This window comes from Parus major, chromosome 2 (genome assembly GCF_001522545.3).
Source record: "Parus major isolate Abel chromosome 2, Parus_major1.1, whole genome shotgun sequence".
Taxonomy (NCBI): Eukaryota; Metazoa; Chordata; class Aves; order Passeriformes; family Paridae; genus Parus; species Parus major.
In genome coordinates, this window is record NC_031769.1 from 141,873,836 (window position 1) to 141,895,441 (window position 21,606).

The 21,606-nt window shown below is 38.3% G+C and overlaps 1 protein-coding gene and 2 long non-coding RNA genes across 7 annotated transcripts in view; 1 reads left to right on the top strand and 2 right to left on the bottom strand.

Annotated features, from left to right (window-relative positions):
- The window catches only part of ASAP1 (ArfGAP with SH3 domain, ankyrin repeat and PH domain 1), a 143,580-nt gene that overhangs the window by 92,874 nt on the left and 29,100 nt on the right, over positions 1-21,606 (bottom strand). For 4 of the 5 annotated variants that reach the window (XM_015617106.3, XM_015617107.3, XM_015617104.3 and 1 more), the window contains exon 3: positions 21,080-21,209. In XM_015617106.3, the coding sequence (XP_015472592.1) occupies positions 21,080-21,209 (130 nt within the window). Of the gene's footprint in view, positions 1-12,811; positions 12,980-21,079; positions 21,210-21,606 lie in introns of those variants that run through there. The other variant, XM_033512453.1, reaches the window with a different exon arrangement.
- On the bottom strand, positions 8,686-12,801 carry LOC117243987. Its single transcript, XR_004496258.1, has 2 exons — positions 11,179-12,801; positions 8,686-11,103 (listed from the first exon to the last, which is right to left on the bottom strand). It is a non-coding gene; the product is annotated as an uncharacterized LOC117243987 (long non-coding RNA).
- The window catches only part of LOC117243988, a 6,234-nt gene continuing 5,799 nt past the window's right edge, over positions 21,172-21,606 (top strand). Inside the window, exon 1 of the long non-coding RNA XR_004496259.1 lies at positions 21,172-21,286. This is a non-coding gene — a long non-coding RNA (uncharacterized LOC117243988). The remainder of the gene's footprint in view (positions 21,287-21,606) is intronic.

Below are 21,606 nucleotides of genomic sequence, written 5' to 3' on the forward strand. Positions count from 1 at the left end.
CGATAGGTTAAGAAACACAGAAATTGTGCCCACACAAATTGAGGATTTTCTGCAGCTGTCTGAATTCCCAGAAGGTTTTTGACCCAACATAAATACCTGCTCACATCATGTGCATCAGAAACTCCTGTACATGCTGAGCAGTCTGGACATCAGCACCCACTCATTATATCCATTCTGCAAAATCTACAAGGGATGCACAGGAACTCCTAAAAGCACTGCATACGCTTCCAGACCAACTCTACTTGAAGTCTGGTTCCCTCCAAATTGTCAAACTTGCTACACATTCAAAAACTCTAAAAACTGATTTAAATGTCCTTTAATACAGCCAAACTAGATCTTGGCAAATACTTTTAGGCAATTTTATATTAGAGAGTCTTATGCAAAGCATTGTACTATCAGCACTGTGTGCTGATGTCAGGCATGTTTTGATCAATCTTTCACCATCCTATTCTGTAATCCACAGCCACACTTGACAGCTGTTGTTACCACAACTTGGATAAGGGCATTCTCAAATTCAACATTAAAGTAACTTCTCTGCTAGGTAGTGCATTTGATTTATGTGGTAAGGTTTTGGTAGCAGGGTAATAAAGAGGTGTTTGCAAGGTGGATCCTGTGAGAGGACAGCAGAAGCTGCCTTCATGTAGGACAGAGCCAGCTGTTATTCCACAAAGGACCCAGTATATTTGGCAGCATTTTCTTTTGTTTCAGTGGCTGGAATTTGCTTTTGGTTTTGGGAGTAACATTTTAAATTAATTTACAATTCCATTTACATTTAATTCACCATTCATTTAACTTTATCATGGAAGTTTTAACATCCACGAATTAGAAAGCTTTTCAGGTATGTTGCTCAGAATCCCTTTTAGTGAAACTGTAACAATCAGTAAATGCTATTCACAATGAAACTGAAGTACACATCTGAAAGGCTAGTGAGAATAACCAGAAGGTTGCAGGTTGTCCCCTCAGACTTCTCCTAGGCAACCTGCAACAACTCATGGTATCCCTGCCTGAAAGCAACAACAGAGCTCAGCTGCCGCAGCGGTGCCCTGTGACCCGCTCAGGCCAGCCTGGGTCATAACATGATTACAGAGATAAGAATCCAGCTTATTCATCAGCCCTCAAAGAGCAATCCTCCTATCAATCACCCAGAGTAACCTTGGTACAGGCATCTACTCTGCTCCTGGCCTCAAGCTGAAGCCTGGTAGCTTCCTACACAAACCACGCAGAGGTTTCATTACTGTTGTCACAACACTCTGACCTTCCGTGCAAGTTCCTTTCTCTATTTCAGTTTCTCTTAATCTGATTAGTAAATACCCGTGACACCTGCTTGTAGTACCAGCTCACCCACATGATTTCAGACTGAAGTTTACAACGTGAAGAGTGAAGAGAACTAAATGTATTGAGACTAAGAAAACAAAGCAAAAAAATTTCCATTTGCTGTAGTAATGACTTGTGTGGCATAACAACTCTTCCTCTTTATGACCAGTGTTTTAATTTAAATATGACACCAAATGTATGGTTCTGCTAATTTTATGAAGTCATCTCTTAAGACTGAAGTGTTTCCATTAGACTTAAAAAACAAACATTTATTTAAAATTATCTGAAAAACAAACACTCACTGAAATATTCAGAACATAAACAGAAAATAAAATTAACATACCGTTTACTGTTTATCATAAGAAAAATATAAAAAGCAAGCACAGAGCATGACATCAAGACTGTAATATTTTAAGTACTGACTTTAATAACCACATGGGGATAACCTATCCATTCATATGCAACCTTAGTATTAACATACTGCAAAAAAATTTACAGTCCTTTGTAAAAAAACAAAAATGACAATAATACAAATAAAAAAAAGTCAAACTGACATATTCTCCATTTTCTTTTGTGTGAAATTTAATCCCACACAAGTCACATAACCAAATTTTCTAAAGCCTAGGATGTTGTCTGGGAAAGAAAAGCTAAATAAGAAACATTTACAGGAGGAAGTATGAAACAGTACAACTGCAGTTTGCAAAGGAAACTAAAAAAGGCAAAGTAAACATTACCTGGCACAGAACTACTCCCTAATGAACATCAAAGATCCCAAAAAACTCCACACTCTGAATACCTTCAGGCTTCAAACAAATTCCTAGTTAAATCTAATGATATATTTTGCCATCTTGTAAAGAAAAAAAAAATTAGATGAAGAGAGCCACATGCTGAAGATAATATAAAAGACTATTCCTCCACCCTGCCTGAAGAACTTCATCTCCCTTTTGATCCCTTTTTCTTTTCACAGAACTTTTTCATTTTGCCTTCCCAGCGCAATCCCAGTTGTGAGACAGATGCCTTGTTGGTATTTTTTTCATATTTAAAAACCAACAATGAGTTGGATGAGCCAAAACATCCAGCTCAGTAAACGAATATTTTCCTAAAAAGGAACCACAAATGGCCAATCAACAGGAACAAAGCAAGGAGAGGCAGGCAGTTCGATCTTCAGCAGCAAGAGCCAAATAGCCATTGCTATGGCACAGTCCAGTGCTGCTCGCTCCCTGCTCCAGGCACACAAGCCTGGCAAGAAAAGCAGGCTGGGGAGGAAGGGTGATAGCAAACACCACTCCTGCTGCACATGCAATTACTCCCACTTAAAAGGGAGTTGTGGAACACCAGTGGCTCACCTGCCCTTTGATATAAGGATGTGTATTGAAGCAAAGAACAAAGAAACTGCTCAGTTAACAAGTTAAGCCTGGAGGACTTACACCCTTCACTGCTGCCATCCTTTACTGGTGATCAAAAACAAGCCAAGACAAAACCAAGCCGAAAAGCAACATGATAAAAACAAAGTTATCCTTTGCTTTAGTGTAACAAAAAGCGGCTGCCAACACATTCTCAAATGCCGAATGGATGGTGTCCACTTGAAGATTGGTAATCCCACCTTTCTCTCTGCCCGACCCTATTCAGGAGCGGGGCAGAGAAGGGACATTCTTCTTGCAGAGGCAGAACTTCCCACCAGCAGTGCCACCTGCACAATCATGTCACAACTTCTCTTGCAGTGCATGCAAGGAAGTTTCCATTTCCTGTGCAGGCACTTGTGTGGTTAATGCAGCTCCAGCAGTGCTGTGCACAGGCTCTGCCCCACAGCAATGCATTGACCTCAGGACCAGAGAAAAAGGGAACAATATCTTCTCTGTAAAAACACATGGGTAACGTTTTTAAAAAAAATGTTTTTAATTTAACTCATTTAAGTAAGCAAGAGAAAAAAAAGTAACATTGTAAACCTTACCCTTGCGTCTAAAATTAATTAGCCCAGTTTTGAACATTCGTTCATGTTTTTGAAGTAAACATCTGCTCAATTCTCAGATAACAACTTCATACCAGGACACTCTAATGTTTGCTGACCACAGAAGTTCTGTCTCATTATCCACAAGGAAATAAAGAAATTTCCTGACATTTTGAACATCACCTCAGTGGACAAGGACAGTCCATGAAAAATATGTTCACCAATTCCACTTGAATTTAAATGCTGATGTCTTCATTGTACTTCTAAGGTAAAATTCTTCCACAAGCATCCTTGCCCAGGTTTTTAGCAAAGGTCAGATGGCTAAAAGGTCTTTCTTTTTTCCTGAAAATCTACAAATATTTGCATTATTAACCTAAGCTTATTTGAAAACACAAAAACTTTTTGAAAGTACATTAAAATTATGTTTAATGTGAGACAGTCTCCTGGTGAAACAGTACAAACACTCAAATTAGTATTCACATATAATTCTCAGGATTACAGTTTTTCAACAAGGTATGCTGGAGATCTACTCCCATTCTCTGACACACAATTTCAGATCTTTGATTATAGTGTTTTAAGTAATTGTACCTAGGAAAATTAATTTCTGTCATTTAAAAACCAGAGCTTTTCAGAAGGACCACAATGACAAAAGAGCTTGTAAAGGAGATTACTAAATGACATCCTCCAAAAAGATGAACTCATGGGCAAGTATGGAAATCACAGAAGCACTCTGCAAACTAAATGCAAAAATCACAAATCAGGATATCTTCAGTAACCATTTTTCTAAATGCCTGTAAACCAGTATCTTTTGCAAACACATAGAAAGCAAAAAGCTTGTCTTACTTTTGCTGTGAACTTCCTCTCTCATTCCCACACCTCAAAATGGCAAAGAAACTACAAACATGAGGAGAGGGAGAACAAAAATAACCCAAACCATGCATTTTGTAAAGGGTTACCTCAGGATACAAGTCAGTTAATATGCTATAACCACTTGTTGGCAGACAAATAGGTTTGTTAGCAACCTATTTGACATAGTCTATCTGAATTTTCCAAAAGAGCTACCAATGTTCAGCATCAAAGCTGCTTGATAAAAAAACAGCTGACCCAAGATGAGGAAAAGCCATTCTTCCAGAGCAGCAATTGTTTAGAATTAAAAGAAGTATAAATAAACTCCAAAATGTCAATTTTGCTATTCAAGAGATGTCGTCAAGAACCATCTCTGCCATCTGTGCAGCTCAATGCATCCTACACTGTCTTGTAAGGATGTAGATGGCAAAGTGACGAAGTTCACTGATGATCTAAGATGTTCAAGAAAGAAAAATGAAAACTAGATGTGGAGAGGTCACATAACTTCACAAATTCTAACTGCCCATTAAGAGAGCAGATGAAAAATATATATGTAAAGGACTAAGCAATGCACTTAAAACCTGTTTTTGTAAATTTATACATATATAATGTTACTCTCTCAATCAACCATGGTAGACAAAATGCATGCTCCAGTTTTAAGAGTTTTCTTGAACTATCCTTGAATATTCAGGAGCTACCTGAATATCAAACCACTGAGGACAGTACAAAAGCAGCACAAAAGACATCATTATGGATGGAAATTCATAGTACATTTGCCTTTCGTTCTTTGTATCTCAAAAAGGTAAAAGAGGGATGTAAGAAGGTAACTAGGTTGACCTCAGCTATGGAAACACTTCCTAAGGGGGTGGGATTAAATATGTGTATGCTAATGTTCTTCAAGCTCAAAAAGAAAAGACTGATGATGTACAGCAAGAGAGGTTTACAGTCTATAAGGATCATAGGAAATAAACACAGAATGATTAATTATTTTGTCAGACTAATAAAATGACAAATTAAATCATAAGGATGCAAGTTTAATTAAAAGCTCTGCTTTTTATCTTAAACGCCACATAGGTAAGATGTGTTAAATTTATGTTTTCATAGATGCTAACAAATTCTAATTAATTAGAAGGATATTCAAGACATCTGTGTGTTTAATAGTTCATCATCTTCAGCTTAGAAAATTTCTGAGCAGCAGATTGTTGAAATAGTATCATGGTTAAGTTTTCTTGTCAATGTTCTCCCCAAGACAGATGCTATTGATCAGTGATCGTTAAAGAGCTGGATACAGGCTTAGGGGTACTTGTGGTTTGACTCAATGTGGTGATAGCTTCTGGTGAAAAATTTGAGAACCTAGACATTTTTTGAGACTATCTTGAGCAAGTAAACTTCTTACTGTTTCAACCACACATTTCAACAACACTTCTAAACCCACAATGTGTATTTCAGTTCCTAAGCCTTCACTTTTCTCATTATCGTGTTCACATAAGCCAGGGAGTCTCAGAAGCTCTAAATTAATGCAGCTACAAGAATGGGTAACAGGATAGAATTAATACCAGGATAACAAGGATAGAACCAGTACAATTTAGAGGGACATACACTGTCTTTCAGAACAAACTACCTCCAAAAATAAAATCTACCAAGTTGTGAATATTACATTTATTTCTGCAAAATAAAAGCAGCTTTCACAGAAAAGGTTGTTACCTAAGTCTTCTGCAGGTCTTGCTACAAGTACTGAAGCATTTTAGAGCTATCCACATGGACTTGGCATCAGTCAACTAGGCCTTTCAAGAAGGGACAAGATATACAAGGTAAAACAGAAGGATAGAAAGTTGGGTGGAAAGTACCATCCAAATGTTCTGCTCAAAGTCTGAGCAGAAATTCATACAATTTCTTTATAAAATACTGCTCAATTTAATTTTAAGTTTAATACTGCTGAAGTTTTTAAACAATGCTTTCCCTTTCCTCAGCTGAAATCAAAGTTTTCTGATTCTAATATTCTGGAGCAATAACATGATGCTTGAACTCATTAACTACTACACCTGGTCCCCAGCAGATCCTGGAATATGATATAATAATGACATAAACTTTAATTATCTACCTTTGGCTTTATACTTCATCACATGGCTCACACACTTTTTTGGAAAGTGACATTCAAGACATTACATCCATGTATCATATGCACTTGAGGACCACTTCTATTATTCTGCTGTATTCAATTTTTCATTTTTCTACAAAAACTATCATCTTTTCAACCAACATATTGTTCTATTCCACTTTGTTAATTCCATTATTAATAAAAAGAAAAAGTGCTTTAAAAACTGCACACAAAGTATGAAGTAGGGCTTCTTCAAACTCAATTAAAAGCTTCCTAAGAATAGTCAAAATTGTTCTAAAGATTAATCCACAATATCAAAGCTGACTACAAACAAACCTATTGATTACAGGAAGTCAGTTTGAGACTAGAATGCAGTCAAATAAACCAAAGCTCATGAACTAGTTGAAGATCTTCCTTCTTACCAGTGGGATGTTGGACATAGATGCCTTTGAAGGTCCCTTCCAACTCAACTATTTTATGATTCTATGCCATTCTAAATTTACCAACTGTCTTTAAGTTCAGGAGAAAAGTGAAATGCCTGGCTCTTTATGCATCAGCTTGACTCATATTAAATGCCCATACTGCTGAAGAAAGAGCACTGGTTGTATATATGCTGCATGTGCATTCCTTAGTGGGCCAGAAACCACAGCACAGGCACAGAAAAGGAGCAGCTCCATTCAGTTTTTATACCGAGGTGTGTGTACATTTTTATATTGATGTGTGTGAATCTACCCTGGCACACAGGATAAAAAGTAAGGTTAGTACAGAACACAAAAGCCCAGTTGCAGGCTCCATTCACATCTTAATTGTTACCACATGTAAGAAGCATCCCTAAATGACCATCTGTCTCTATAGACTTTAATTTATTCCAGCCCATCTTCCCAGAAGGCTGAGTGGTGCTCAATGAACAGCTTTTTAAAACATTTTCAATCTGTTTTCATTATAAACTTCTAGGCTTGCATATTTTTCCTTCCCATTAAAACTAGATGCTACTCAAATCCTGCATTGAAAACAGAAATATTAAATTTTCTTCTGTCATTTTATGAGATTACTATAGCTTGGAATTTTGCAGTATTAATTAATTTACCTGGGGCCCTGTCAAAAACAATAAGATGACCTATCAGAGTTAAGATCTTCAATTAAGGTTAAATGTCCAGTACATCAGTGTTTTGTAAAATTTTCTATGGTCAATTAGTACATTCAATTGCCTTCATGTGGAGACCTCAATATTCTCTCCATTCAGCTAGGCTACTTGACTTCAAGGCAAGTTCTCAGAAGTTAAGAAATTCCAATTTACAGGTCATGTGGTAAACACGCTATATGACTTTTTGATTAGCTCAAACAAATTAATTAACAGGACAGGGACAAACCCACTTCTCCAGCATTCAGCTGACCAAGAGATAAAAAATTTATTTTTCCTGCAATTGCTTTTTGCAGACACAACACCAGAAAGACTTTCAGCATGTATAAGCAATAGTTAAAAATCCACACTATCAAACCCCAGTATTTTATATATTTAACTCATCTACAGCTGTTTTGAGAGTGATCTAATCTTTACTTTAAAACTCTCAATCGTGGTCAAGCTTAAACTTCATTTGTAAATTCTTGCAGAAAAACTCCATAAACTCCCCAAATGGTGGAATTATTCAGCAGGTTGGTAGTCTAGTCCATAATGACTGGGAAGTCCTTCCAGCACTGCACTTCACTCACTGACATACAGGTGTTTCTTATACCTAATAACATTCACTACAGGTGCATCTACTTGCTTTTAAAGCCTTAGGCCAAGCTCCAGATCTACTTAACACTGCTTTATGATGAACAAAGTTCAGGTTTTCTCCTGCTACCACAAGATTATAGGTTTGTTTCAAATTAAAGTCATACAGCAACTTGATGAAAGAGCGATACTCCAAAATGTCCTGTTGAGTAAGTCTAAATCACAGCCTTCTGGTTCAACTTTTGGCACATGGACAAAGGTCCAGGTGCATGTTTACAACAGGCAAAATCACTATCAGAGAAGAGGCATCCATCCAGATATCTTTGTACACATTGTACATGTGCTTTCAGCATACTTCAACTACAAGCAAAATGTCATCACTACACCCAGTAGTTTACCAGTCTGAGTCATGAGCCAATCAATGATTTCAAACTAATCCCCAAGTCTGTAATTGTTTCCCAGGTTTATAACACGAACTGTGCTCTGCAGCAGCTACATTGTATTAACTCCTCATTTCCATTGCTTTTCTCACAGCGAACACACACAGAGTGTTTCAAAGAAACAGCTGTATTGCCCTAAGAACGATCACACTATGCCATGCTCACTGCAAGACAAATGAGACAGCTTTAATAAGTACTTGTCAATTTTATTGATGAGTTGTCTAATGGCATACACTCATCTGGACCCAATGAAGTAGCACCATTACTTGTAGGAACACGTTATATGTCATGAAGCAATAGAGATTATGACAGAACAAACTAAGGCAGGATAGTTCTTTATTGTTACCATCAAAAGGCAGCAACAGAGAACAAAAAGTAAATCAAATCAAATTGAAAAGGAATACACAGAAAGGGAGAAAAATGCTTTCTATGCAACCAGGTTTGGCCTTCCACACAAACATTAAAGCTATGGAAAAATACCCATGATTTTGTAAGTTTCAAAGAGACATGAATTGCTTTCATATTTACAATATGCACAGCGTTCACTGATTCATTCTAAAGGAAGCTGCTTTGCTGCAACTTGTTGCCTAATTAAATAGGATGAGAAAAACAGGAAGCTGTACTAAACTACACATGAGTTCAGCAAATAGAGCAGGCTTTGCTGAAGCAAAGCAACACCATTACAGCTGTTTTAACCACAGAAAAAAAATTTGAAAAACCTGTCCTAGCCATGGTGGAAAAAAGCAAGTAAGGAAGCATATGGAGCACTTCAAATGAAACGGGGAGACAGGGAAGGGCAGGAAGTGAACTGAAGGGTTTAAATCAGCAGCAAAGAGTTTCATTAAACCTGCAGAGTATCAGCAAAGAAAAAATGGCATTTCTTCTCATGTTCTCTCTGCCAGTTTAAACAAGGTCTCCTTCCAAGCACTTCCTGTGAAAGATTGGCAACAAAACTGCCACCAGAGAATTATAAACATTTTTTAAAAGGAGGGTTTAGAGAGACCTAGCATGTCTTTCCTTATAACTGCACTAGTGAGCAGACAATTTTTGAGCAGTTGAGCTTCTTCGGGTGACCCCACCCCAAAAGCTTTTACTTCTCTGGACACTTGAATCACATCACCTAAGGAATGCCATCATTTTTTCCAAATCTGTGAGCAGACAGTTCTGGTATCCTAACACTGAAAAATATTTTAAATAGGTCTTCACATCAAAGAGTCTCTTTAGGCTTCTTTCATCCCTCCCTGAAAGAGGCTAGAGGTGGGGGAAGAAAAACCATGACCAACCAAATGGGCAACAAAAAAACCCAAAAAGCAACAACAACAAAAACCACAAAACAACAAAACAAAACAAACCCCACAACAAAATATCCCCTAAAAATGTAGGTTGTAGGTGCTGCAACCATGACAATTTACTAGAAAACTAAAATATAGATATCCATCTGTCTTGCAAAAGAATCAAAACTTTACTGTTTTGCCCAAGTTGCTTTTCCCAAACCAAATCATAAAAAAACTTCGGCAAAGTCTCATACGAGGAACAATTTGCAAAAGAAATCAAAGCATCATTTATAAGGTTTGAAAAATGTAGTGTGAGACCAGTTTTATAGTAAAAAGCAGCTTTGTCAAAACATTTAAGGCAACTTCATTCAACTTTCTCATTCAAGTTAGTTATAACTTATAGTCTACTTTAAACTCTTTGTCTGTTTTAATACATTTCAACTTCATAACTAACACTGATAATATAAATACTTTTCTAAGATAAGAGATTGGACTGGACAACAGACATAGTCAGGATATCCCACTTGCATTGTCATAGCACCATCACTCTTCATTTAGCAATTTTCCCCATAATTGTGACACTTAGTGAGGTAAGAAAAATACAAAGCCAAAACACAACCAACATCTGTGTATTTAAGGATTTAAGTTACCTCCTTAAAAATTCTTAGTTAAAAGTCATCCATTCCCGCTGATTTCACAAACACCATCACCGTTGTATATTACATTGTTCAGAATACAGGGATGGATCATCATGCTCCTGCTTACTTACAGCATGGCACAACCTGGCACAATCTGTATATTCTGTTACATCCTGGCATCATTGAATTTTATTAAAATTCAACAATTTCATAACCTGACAACTAACGAAGTTAGTTGAAAAAACCTACTTTGTTTCTTTTTTTTCAAAAACCATGTTTTTGAAGGTTGTAAACAGGCATTCTGCCATCACTGAACAAAAGCATCCTAAGTTTGTTTTAACATCACCATTACACTTTTCTAACAGCTGTTTTCATTTCCTTACTACACACTGCACAGAACAGCTCAACTACTTTCACTGTGTGGTACTTTCAAGACTGTGACACTGACACATAGAAGTATTAATTAAAATGGTTTTGTTTGTTATGCATGAGCATTGCATTCATGTACTTTGTGTCGTGTGTCTATGTCACCAGCCTTGATTTCTGTAAGGCCTAGGACACAGTCATACACATCTTTGTCACTCATTAGAGAGACACAGGTTTTCTGGATGAATTATTCAATGGACAAGGAATTGGCTTGATGACCATGTCCAGAGTTTGAATCAGTGGCTCAACTTCATGCACATGGATCCAGGCAATTCCCTGTACCAGAAGGCTGGGGGTGAGTGGTTTGAGAGAAGCAATGTCGAGAAGGCCTTGACAATTCTGGTGGTCAAAATAAGTGAAATCAGACACGAGCCAGCAATGTGCAGTTGCCAATTGTACCCTTGGCTGCACAAAGGAAAGCGTGGTCAGCAGGCTGAAGGAGGTGATTCTCCCCCTCTACTCTGCTCTGGTGAGGCCCACCTGGAATGCTGGTCCAGCGCTGGGGTCCCCAACATAAGGACATGGACCTGCTGCAGCGAGTCCAGAGGAATGTCACAAAGATGATCAGAGGGCTGGGGCACCTCTCCTATGAAAGTAAACTGAGGGCACTGGGGTTGTTAAGTCTGGAAAAGAGAAGGCTCCAGGAAAACCTTATAAGACCTTCCAGTAACTAAAGGAAGCTACAACAGCACTGAAAAGAGACATTGAACAAGAGCATGTAGTGATAAGACATGGGGAATGGCTTCAAACTGAAATACAGTGGGTTTAGGGTAGCCATTAAGGAAAAATTCCCCATATTATATGATTTTAGGAAATGAAGTTTTAAAAAACTAACCAAAATAGGATGTCTAAATCCTTGTGTGGTCTCATAACAAGACACCAATCTCCCAAAAAACAAAACCTGCTATATTTTATTCTTTCCTGTATCCCCCATCCCTAGTAAGTTTTTCTGAAATGCTATGGAAAAGATTAAGTTTTGTTTTAAGGGTACTTTTCAGGTGTATTTCCCTCTTCAGTCCAAAATTATTTCTTTCAGAATCAAAAAAAGACCAAAAGATAATTTACTTGAAAAGTAAAATATATTACAAGAAGGAAATTGTGTAATAAATTCAAGGTGGGAGCTCTAGAATTAAAAATTCAAATTACCTTCCTACAAAGAAAAGTTAATAATAAAAATTAATCCAGTAGAGACATAGTTGATCTGTAATATAGCTTTACAGAATAAATTAGCTGAGTTTCCAGAAGTACAGATTGATCATTTAAAAATAATTATATAATTTTTCAACATTCAATAACTATCCAAACTATTCCTAAAAATCATACAAAGCCCCAAATTTGATAAGGTTTTTCAGCTACACTTTTGCAGAAGGGTGAGTAGTACCCCATTTCCTCTATTAGAGCAGTCTTTCACTGAAGGAAAAAAATTATCAACTTTGCTTACACCGATTTTACTGGGTTTAAATGTGCTGTTTTTCCAAGAATAAGCTCACTGTAAACTTCTACCTGAAGACACAGAAACACATTCATGAAATTAAACAACCACTTTACTCTGCCTCCTTATGTTCTAAAAGATAAAATAAGCAGTCCAAACAATTTTAAGGAGTCTACTTCTACAGTCAAGTGGAGTTTTGAACGTCTCTGAGGACAAGAGGTTTCACATTCTCTCTGAGCACTTGTTCACCAGACTCATGGTTCAAAACAAACAAGGCCCAAAAATAATAACAATAAAGAACCACAAATACACCCCCTCAAAACTAATTGGAATTTCTGCTTTATCAGTTTCCTCCCAATACATATACTACATACTTGGAGAAATCAATATGACCTTCCCTATGTCTCTTATCTAAGGTTGAAGCACTCTAGTTTTCCCTCATGAAGCAATATGCTCTAGGCCCTTAATCATTCTGGTGATCATCACCTGGACTTGTGGTAGTCTATAATTTCTTTCATGTATTGCTGAAACCCAAACACAGAACTTTAGATGTGGTCTCACAGCTGCTGACAGAGGGGAAGAACCACTACTTTCTGGCTGCTGGCTGCACTTTTTCACTAACACTGCCCAGTACGTGGCTGGCCTTTGCCACTGTGAACCCACACTCAACAACTCACCCACCTGACTCCAAGGTTCTTCCTTAGAAAACTGTCCTCTGGCCAGCCTGTCCTTCTGCACATGGCAACCCCATCCATCCCTGGGGCAGGATTTCATATTTCTCTTCAATGAGTCACACAAGGCTCTTCCTGTTTAGGCCACTTCTCCAGGTCTCCAGGTGAAGGGTGACTGCTGCCAGCACATTGTACAACTTGGTATCCTCCAAAAACACTTGATGAGATCACACTCGAGCCCACCATTACACAATTAAAAGATACCAAATAGTTCTAATCCTAAAACTGATCCTGGAGGGCACTGATGCCACCTGCAACCTGCTGCCAGCTGGACTTCACTTCACTGATCCCCACCCTCTGGCCTTGGCAAGCCAGTCCATGTCCCACCCACCCTGCAGATCCTCAACGTGGTCCATTTCTCACCAGCTTGGCCAGAAGACTCCCAGAGCACAACATGTCTAAGGTCTGAGAGTCCCTTAGCAGGAAGTTATCTCCAGCACCATACTGATTTTTAGCTCTTAACCAAGAGGAAACCAAGAGATTAAAAGACTCTACTGGCATTGTAAGTTTCTATTTCTGCATCAGAAATAGTTTTATATTTCTTCTGTTACGAAACATAAAAAGAAGGATAAAACAAGTAAGTTCAAGATAGAAGTGGCTATTTGAAAGAAAAACATACACTTTCCAGCTTAACCTTAGCAATAGCACAACTTCAGACCGCTCCTTTCACCACTAACTAAAAGAGACAAGAAGGCCACGTGCACATCTATGTGTGTAAAGGGGGAAATGGGATCCTTACAGCATTTTGTTGCTTTTTCACAGGACCATGAAAGGAAAAGTTCTCCATCATCACCACAATCAAGCACACTGTACTCCAAAATCTTACTTGTCTCAATGCTTATACAAAACCTCAACATTAGCCTACTGATAGCAGTATTTATAACACATTATACATAGATACAGATAAATAACACAGACCAACACTCTCTCTTTAGAAATATAAAATAACTGTTTGTTGCACTTGTCAGCAGGGAGTGGACTTCCAGCTGCACTCCCTCAAGAAAGGAAACTCATTCTATTATCTCAGGGGTTTTCCTTTTTACTCACCAATAAACTTTAGACCTCTTGGCCAGTATCAAACAAACCTGACTGAGCAGTCTCTCAGAGAAGTTCCAGAATATGCTACTAACTGGACTCAAAGATTTTCCATGAAATATAAAAACACTATTAGCTGAGAGCCCTTTTTTAAAAAAACATGCTTATATTGTCTACCTTTGCACTTGAAACAATACTGATAATTAGCATTCTAGGCCTGATTTCTCCTAATGGTTTTATTGCAAGGCACTATTCCATTCAAAATGAGATGTTATGATCTTTCTTGCAATTATCCTCTGTAAATTTGCTTCACATCTGCTGTTTAAAATTATTAACAACCATCTTCATTCGTATTGTTACAAATCACAAAGACAGTTATGAAAATTAAGTTTTACTCTTTGTAGTAAGAAAAATACTAGAAATTAAATCAACCAATCTCATTCTGTTCTGAATCATTCACATGCAGTCCTTCAGTGACACCTGCTGAAATACAAACATGGCTTTGTGGGTTGTTTCCCCCCTCTCTGTTTTCTTCGAAGTACTTTTTTATTGCCTTTTAACTATGAAAGGTGTCTCCATAGGACTCAAATCTGAACATTAAACTCAACTTTAAGACATGTCACTTTAAGTGTCTCCCCTCCATCGGGGCCAAGTTCCCATGACTACATGGTACACACTCTGTCAGGGTTTATCTGCACAGCATACTGAACAGAGTGCACCAAAGAGCACTTTCACAGCTTCCTAACTGACGAGTAAACATGAGGAAGCCTGTTGGGAGTTCAAAACAAGAAGCAGTACTTCTCAAAAAAACATATGAGATACCAAATGCAGTAAGTACTTTCAAAAATATGCCTAAAATGAATACAAATTCTCAAAAGGCAAAGCTAATTCATCTGCCATGACTGAAACTTTGAGTTACCAGTGAGCGTTTCTTATTTTTCCTCACATCAGTTGCATTTAAGTAAAAGGAAATTGCCTGCTTATTACAGCCTAATGCTTTGACTACTGTCAAATGAAGGGTAAAACTGATTACACACTAAATGAATAAATACTGTAGCATGCCTCCTCAGCTGCATTTTAAATACAAGACACTGCTGTCAATTTCACCTGTATCACATTTTCAGTATTGTGACTGCGAGCCACCCATGTGCTCTCACTGTGGCCTCTATATTTCAGCATGCTCACATGCCCATCTTTACATCTCTACTGTAATTTGTCATTCAATGCAAAAGCAGCAACAATTATCCTGTGTTTTATTAACTACACAAATAAACTTTTCTTATCTGCTATTTTTAGGTCAGTTTGCTATCGAAAGCGTGTTTCTTCAAAAACTGAAGATTACTCATGGTCTGTTACATAAAGAAAACAGCTCTGAAGAACAAGGCTCTCTATGATGCAAGACTGCTTCTAACTGCCATAAGTAATAGTTTGCAAGACTAGGAAAAGCTGGGTTTAAGTCTAGTACTGCTGGAGTTGCCTGGATTCACCTCCTAAAAATAAAAACATATTCTAATAAAAAAGAAATACAAAGGATAGAATGTTACAATTTATTTGTTGCAATTATATAGAAGTGATGCTTCAAAAAAAATTAGGTGATAGAAATTTTTCTATTATTTCTTTCTCTTGACACACACACAAAATAGTTATTGCCCATTATCACAGTCCAGGCTAAAAAACAAACTCTGTGCATAATACCAACAAAAGTTGGTTCAAAATGGAAATACTCCTGTTCTCGTGCATGGTTTCACCTGCCTCCCTTGATAGAGTTCTTTGTCACTGAAAAATGATCTTCTGGTAGAGAAGTGTATGAAATCACCACAGATGATCTGATGTTATAGCAGTTTCAGCGCTACATAAATTTCAGCAAAATTATAAGGAGGAAAAATCCTGTCCCCTCATCCTCATACCAAAAAGCCTTCCTCACAGTAGAATAAGAAATATATGCATAAACTGAAGCCCAAAGAAAAGCTACATATGGGAAACTGTGAAAATGATTCATACACAACACATTTTGAAAGATGGTTTTTTTAAAAAAAAAAAGGCCAAATAAAAAAAGTAACATCCTCATACTTTCCCCTTTCCCATCTTTAATCTTAGAGATGTATCCATGCTATGAAGAAGAACATGAGAAATCTTCTTTCAAGCTATGTCAAATGACACCAGACTTGCACTGTGAACAACAGAACGTGTATGAGGCTGAGCAGGAGCCAGGCAGTCACTCTTTTACCGAGATGTATGTGCACACATCTGTTGTAAGACCAGCCTAGACTGACAGACTGCTGTACTCAGGCAGATCAGCACAGCGAGAAACAAAAAGAGCAACAATCATTGCAGGAATAGTATTGGTTTTGTTTTGTTTTTTAAATTAAAAACAAAACATAACAAAAACCCAAACAAAATAAAAACAACAAAAAAAATCCAGAAAGCAAAACACCACATATCTGCAGCCAATCTAATTGTCAGAAAGCACATTTTGAGTTTTCAACTTCTCACTCAAGTGCAAAAGAAAGAAAGAAATAACATTAGTCATTAAACATGTTCAAGTATTACAGAAGTACAACAGAAAAATAGGCATTAAACTCCAAAATCAGCATCGGACACAACTGAAGCTATTTTTTATTTTATCATCAACTTCTAGCCGTCTCTTCATATCTACCAGCCTGACTAAAGAGAATTTAAATATTTAAGCTTAACCTCTGTCTCCATACAGTGCTGCACAACATCTGCTACTTTAGGAGAAACACTCAGAACTGCCTGGTCATGATAACTGAGCTATCCCTTGAGTGCAAAGATGTCCTTTCAGCTGGAGCTGGGACACAGCAGAATGATAATCAAGACAGTCTTGTGGTGATCCCACATGTGCACTACTTATTCTCAGAACAGATGTCATCATTCTCTAAAAATTCCAACTAGCTCACAAAGTAATATTAACTCAGTGATTAAAATCAACTTTTCAAAATCTATTTGAGTAATACAAATCATGGAGCTTCTGTGGATATAAAAGCATGTCTGTTCAGAACATAGCAGAGGCTGTATTTGAAGAGACTATAATAGTAATCTGTCTGTACTTACCATTTAGCCTTTTTTCTTTAAAAAAGTAATTAACCATGCATTTACATATGCAAAAATTCTCTCTTCATATGATCACTATAGATTCATATAATGGTTTGGGCTGGAAAAGACCTTAAAGAGCATCTAGTTCCATGCTCTGCCATGGGCAGGGACACCTTCCACTAGACCAGGTTGCTGAAGGTCCCATCCACAGTGGCCTTGAACACTGCCAGGGATGGGGCATCCATAGCTTCTCTGGGCAGCCTCTTCAGTGTCTCAGCACTCTCACAGCAAGGAATTCCTTCCCTATATCTAAATTCAGTTTAAAGCCATTCCTCTTTGCCCTGAAACTCCATGCCCTTGTAGAATGTCCCTCTCCAATTCTCTAGTAACCACCTTTAGGCTCTGGGAGGCTGCTCTAAGGTCTTCCCAGAGCCTTCTCTTCCACAAGCTGAAAGAACTCCAACCCTCTCAGCCTTTCTAAAGAGGAAAGGTGTTGCATTATAAAAGACATCTCCCACCTGTATGCAGAAATATGGTTTTTGCATGAATGTAAGATTATGCTGAAGAAATCAACAAAAAGGAGTACAGATTGCAAATTCTCTCAAACTAGACCTACAGCACAATGTAATGGTTGTTTCTCCCTCTGTGAGTTTGAGAAAAAGCTCTATGATTTTAGCAATAGAATGAACTTTAAAATGTGTGTTTAATTGAAGCAATTGCATAACACTCATGTTCTAAAAAATATTATAAAACAATCTTGCAGCTTTTGGTAATTACTGTTAAAGATGCCAAAGCCTGGCTTGAAATATGGCAGGGTCCTTTGTTTTTTTCCCTAATCTGCTGTGACTGGATGACAAAAACCTAAGCTTAGTCTCTTAAAAAGAAAAAAAAAAACAACTTGCAAGTCTTCCTAAATTTCAGTAATTTTAAATAATGTAGCATGAAACCTTCCTATTCAATAAACTGCTATAGAGTAGCATGTTCTTACTACTGTCTTTGAAAATAGTATGACGGATTTAAATAAAGTTTGGGTGGAGGATTTTTTTTGTTTTGTCTTTTGTTTTTTTAACAAAAAACAAAATAATAAAACTTTTAATAAGTTGAGAACAGAGAAGTCCTTTGGAGGAGCACTTCCATGGTTCTCATTTTGTGAGGTATGCCTTTGTGTTTTGTTGGGCCTTCCACTGAAAACTTATTGAATGCAAACTCATCAGAATCAGTAAACATGTCTGCTCTGATTTTTCAGTTGAAACTCGTTCCAAAATTACATCTAACTGGATCCAAAATCTCCTCGGAAAATTATTTTAATTACAATAGGAAGAGAGTTGTAACTAGGGGATAAATATGTCACAATTCACCTGGCTGAACAGATTGCCCCTCTACTGATGGACAAGCAAGTGAGAAAATCAGCAAATGAGTGCATCGCCTCTTATTATTTCAGAAAATTCATTAGTTGTGATGCAGCAACAGTATGTTCACAATTTTTTAAGAATTTCAGGGAACTAGGTAAAGGCATCCACACACAAAACTATTTTTCATCACATTCTGTATGAAAAGGTGCTTCTGGATCTAGGCACTGATCTGAGCTACAACAGGAATTACACTAGACTGAGAGGCTGGGAAACAGAGCTATCTGTTTAACTTCCCTTCCATTTCTGTTCAGAAAATAGTTCCAGTTTGCAACCCTGCTTAAAGAAAATAATTAGTTAATCCACAAACTAGCTTATAACCACTGAGGTAGGTGCAGGTCGTGATGAATTAAATTAGCTGTAAAAGAACAACCTAAGATACTTCAGGCAGCAGCGCCGTAACAGCATGGAGTCTGACACTGCCTGCAAAAGCCCGGAGAGTTCCAGCCCAGATGCAACATCCAGTTAAAAATCAAACAGCTGTAGGGATGGAATGATCCCCTCTGCCTTAACACAGAAGGCTCACCACTGAAGCTCAGGGGCTGCTTGAGGAGTTCTTAGGTCATCCACGACACATCAACAACAGCAGCAGGAGCTACAGAACGCCCACTTCAACCATGCATTTTCAAGCCTGTACAGAACTCACTGTTTTAGGTAAGCAGGTGTACAGAAGCCAACCCAGCTTGAAATCAGCAGCAGCAAAACTGTGTCTTCACTGTAATTGTAGCTTGCATACAAAGATTCCAAAGGAGCCTTTTGCTAGCCACATCCTGACTGTCTGCATTTCCCCATGCAAATTAATAACTATAAATTTGGGAGAGTTACAGATTTCTTGCACATGTAACAGTAGAGCTTGCTTGTATCTTGCTTCCAACCAAATAAAACTTCTTTTGTATTTACAGATAATAAAAAAAATAATGTAAAACAAATCCAGTTTAAACTGCAATCAGCCTAAATAGGGCATATAAAAGAGTTATACAAACAAAAGAAATTCAAAGAAGAGCAACACAAGCATCAGCAGCACCCACCATTCTTTATTCCTCTGATTTATTGCTGTCAAATCTGACATAAAAACTTCTAAAATACACACAGGCTACACAAATAGTGAAGAACACTGTATTTATCTTCTATATTCTGGTTCTCTTTGGATGGGCATTATCACATCCAGCCTGCACTGATGTATCTCCCAAACCATGAAAGCATTACACTGTATTCTTACCCTAGAAGTCACCAGTGATGACAAAATACATATTTTTATTTAACTCTAGGTGCATGTCATCAACTGTACTAACAAGCATATCAATGGCTGTACCTATTCCACATAGTTAAGACCAGGGGGCAGCAATTCTGTCAAACACTAACCTAACAGGTTGATTTTTGACAAATCTATCAGTGGCCAGGGCTGAGTTACAAGAGAAAAGACAAACCAAACCAACTGCAATTATGGAAAAGTTACAAATGTTAATCTAGGTTACATAATAAAAATAAGATACATTATTTTAAACATGCACTTACAATCACTCTAGTCAGTTGTTGCAGACTGACTAATCTAATAGCACTGTTACAATTTTGAACATAGTTTTTCTATTAAAACTTCAGCTGATCTGAATCCTGTGGAATTATATTTCCACACCATAATTAAATAATTAATACTCTTTCCTTGCATACCAAATGTTTTGCTCATGCCAACACATTCAGCAGAACTGAAAGACTCTATTAAATCCATCTCCTAGATACGTGCTGGCTCCTGAAGTATCGACAAATACTTGATGAACCAAGTGTATAATCCAAAACAACAACTAACTGCAACCTATGCAACTATAGTAAAAATCTGTCTTCTTTCACCATCATTATGTTTGTATCTTCAAGCAAGAACAGGGCAAGAGAAGAGCTGTACACTATCTTGTTTTAAAGTCATTTGGAAGACATTTCCTCATAACCACTATCCTAGCCTATAGAAAATCACTCTGAAACCTCAAATAGGAAGCAGCAGACTGATATTCCTTGGAAACCAGCTCTGGAAGTTTACCCATTTTCACGCTTCTATTTCTTGACAGCAGAGCAGGGTGAACATTTAAATGACGCTCATAACAAGCATAAAAAAACCTTAGCATTGAGGCTTCAAGGCTGAAGTGCTGAGACTGTATAATCTCCTCTGCTGCATTATTTTGCTCCTCTCCTTCCACCAATTCTGTTTTCATACTATTTCCCTCACTCCACATTCATCTCCTCATCCTTACCTCATTTCTTAAACTCAGTCTCCCTTGGCAGATTTCTGCAGAGTTCTGCACTAATACTTGATGTACCGAGTGGCTGGGGAAAACCTCTACAAACGCTCCCAAACAAAACTCACCCATCTTTTTTCTAAAAATCCCAACATTCACGCATTTTATTTACTGTAACAACTGACAACACTGAAAAAACACCAAGAAGTACCACAGCAACATTTAAGTTCAGACAACTGTTTTACGCAGTAATCTTTGAGACGCCAGAGCAGGAAAGCTTTCACTAACTAGCTCAACATAAGGGCAAAGTCCCACAATTAAAAGACCAGATTACACGCATACCAACGCCTCTGGCTCCTGTGGATTTGGGCGGGTGGTGCTGCCCCGTCCCTGATGCTCTCCCAAAGGTAAAAAAAAAAAAAAAAAAAAGAAAAAAAGAAAAAAAGAAAAAAGCATAAAAAACAGGGGATAGGGTGTTGGGTGTGGACGATTTACCTCTTCCAGCAGCGTGACCGTGTTCCTGCAGTTCTGCAAGCGCGTGGTGAAGCTGGAGGTGGTGGGGGAGTTGTAATCCTCTGTGGTCTCGGCGATGAACTCCGACACGGTGATCTGGTCCGGCATGATCCTGCCCCACCGGTAAAGCCCAGGAGAAGCCGGGCACACAGATCCGGAGAGAGGGGAAGCCCAGTTCCGCGGGGAAAGGTGGGGGTGGGGGGGGGTGGGGGGTTGGATAATAAAACGAAAGAAAAAAAAAAAAGGAAAAAAAAAAGGGCAGAGGGAAGAAGATGTTAACAGCCAGCAGAGACACGCAGCATCAAAGCACCGGAGCCGCAGAGGGAGGCTGAGGCTTCGCCCGCTACATCCAGCCTTTCCCCAGCCGCCCCCTCCTCCTCCGGGCAGGAGGTGAAGGAGGAGAGGCCCCCGCACGGCGCCCCTCGCTCGGCCCCGCCGGTGGGGAGCGCTCCCGCAGCCGCCTCCGAGCAGCCCAGCCCGGCCCCGCCGCGGCGCTGGGGGAGGGCGGC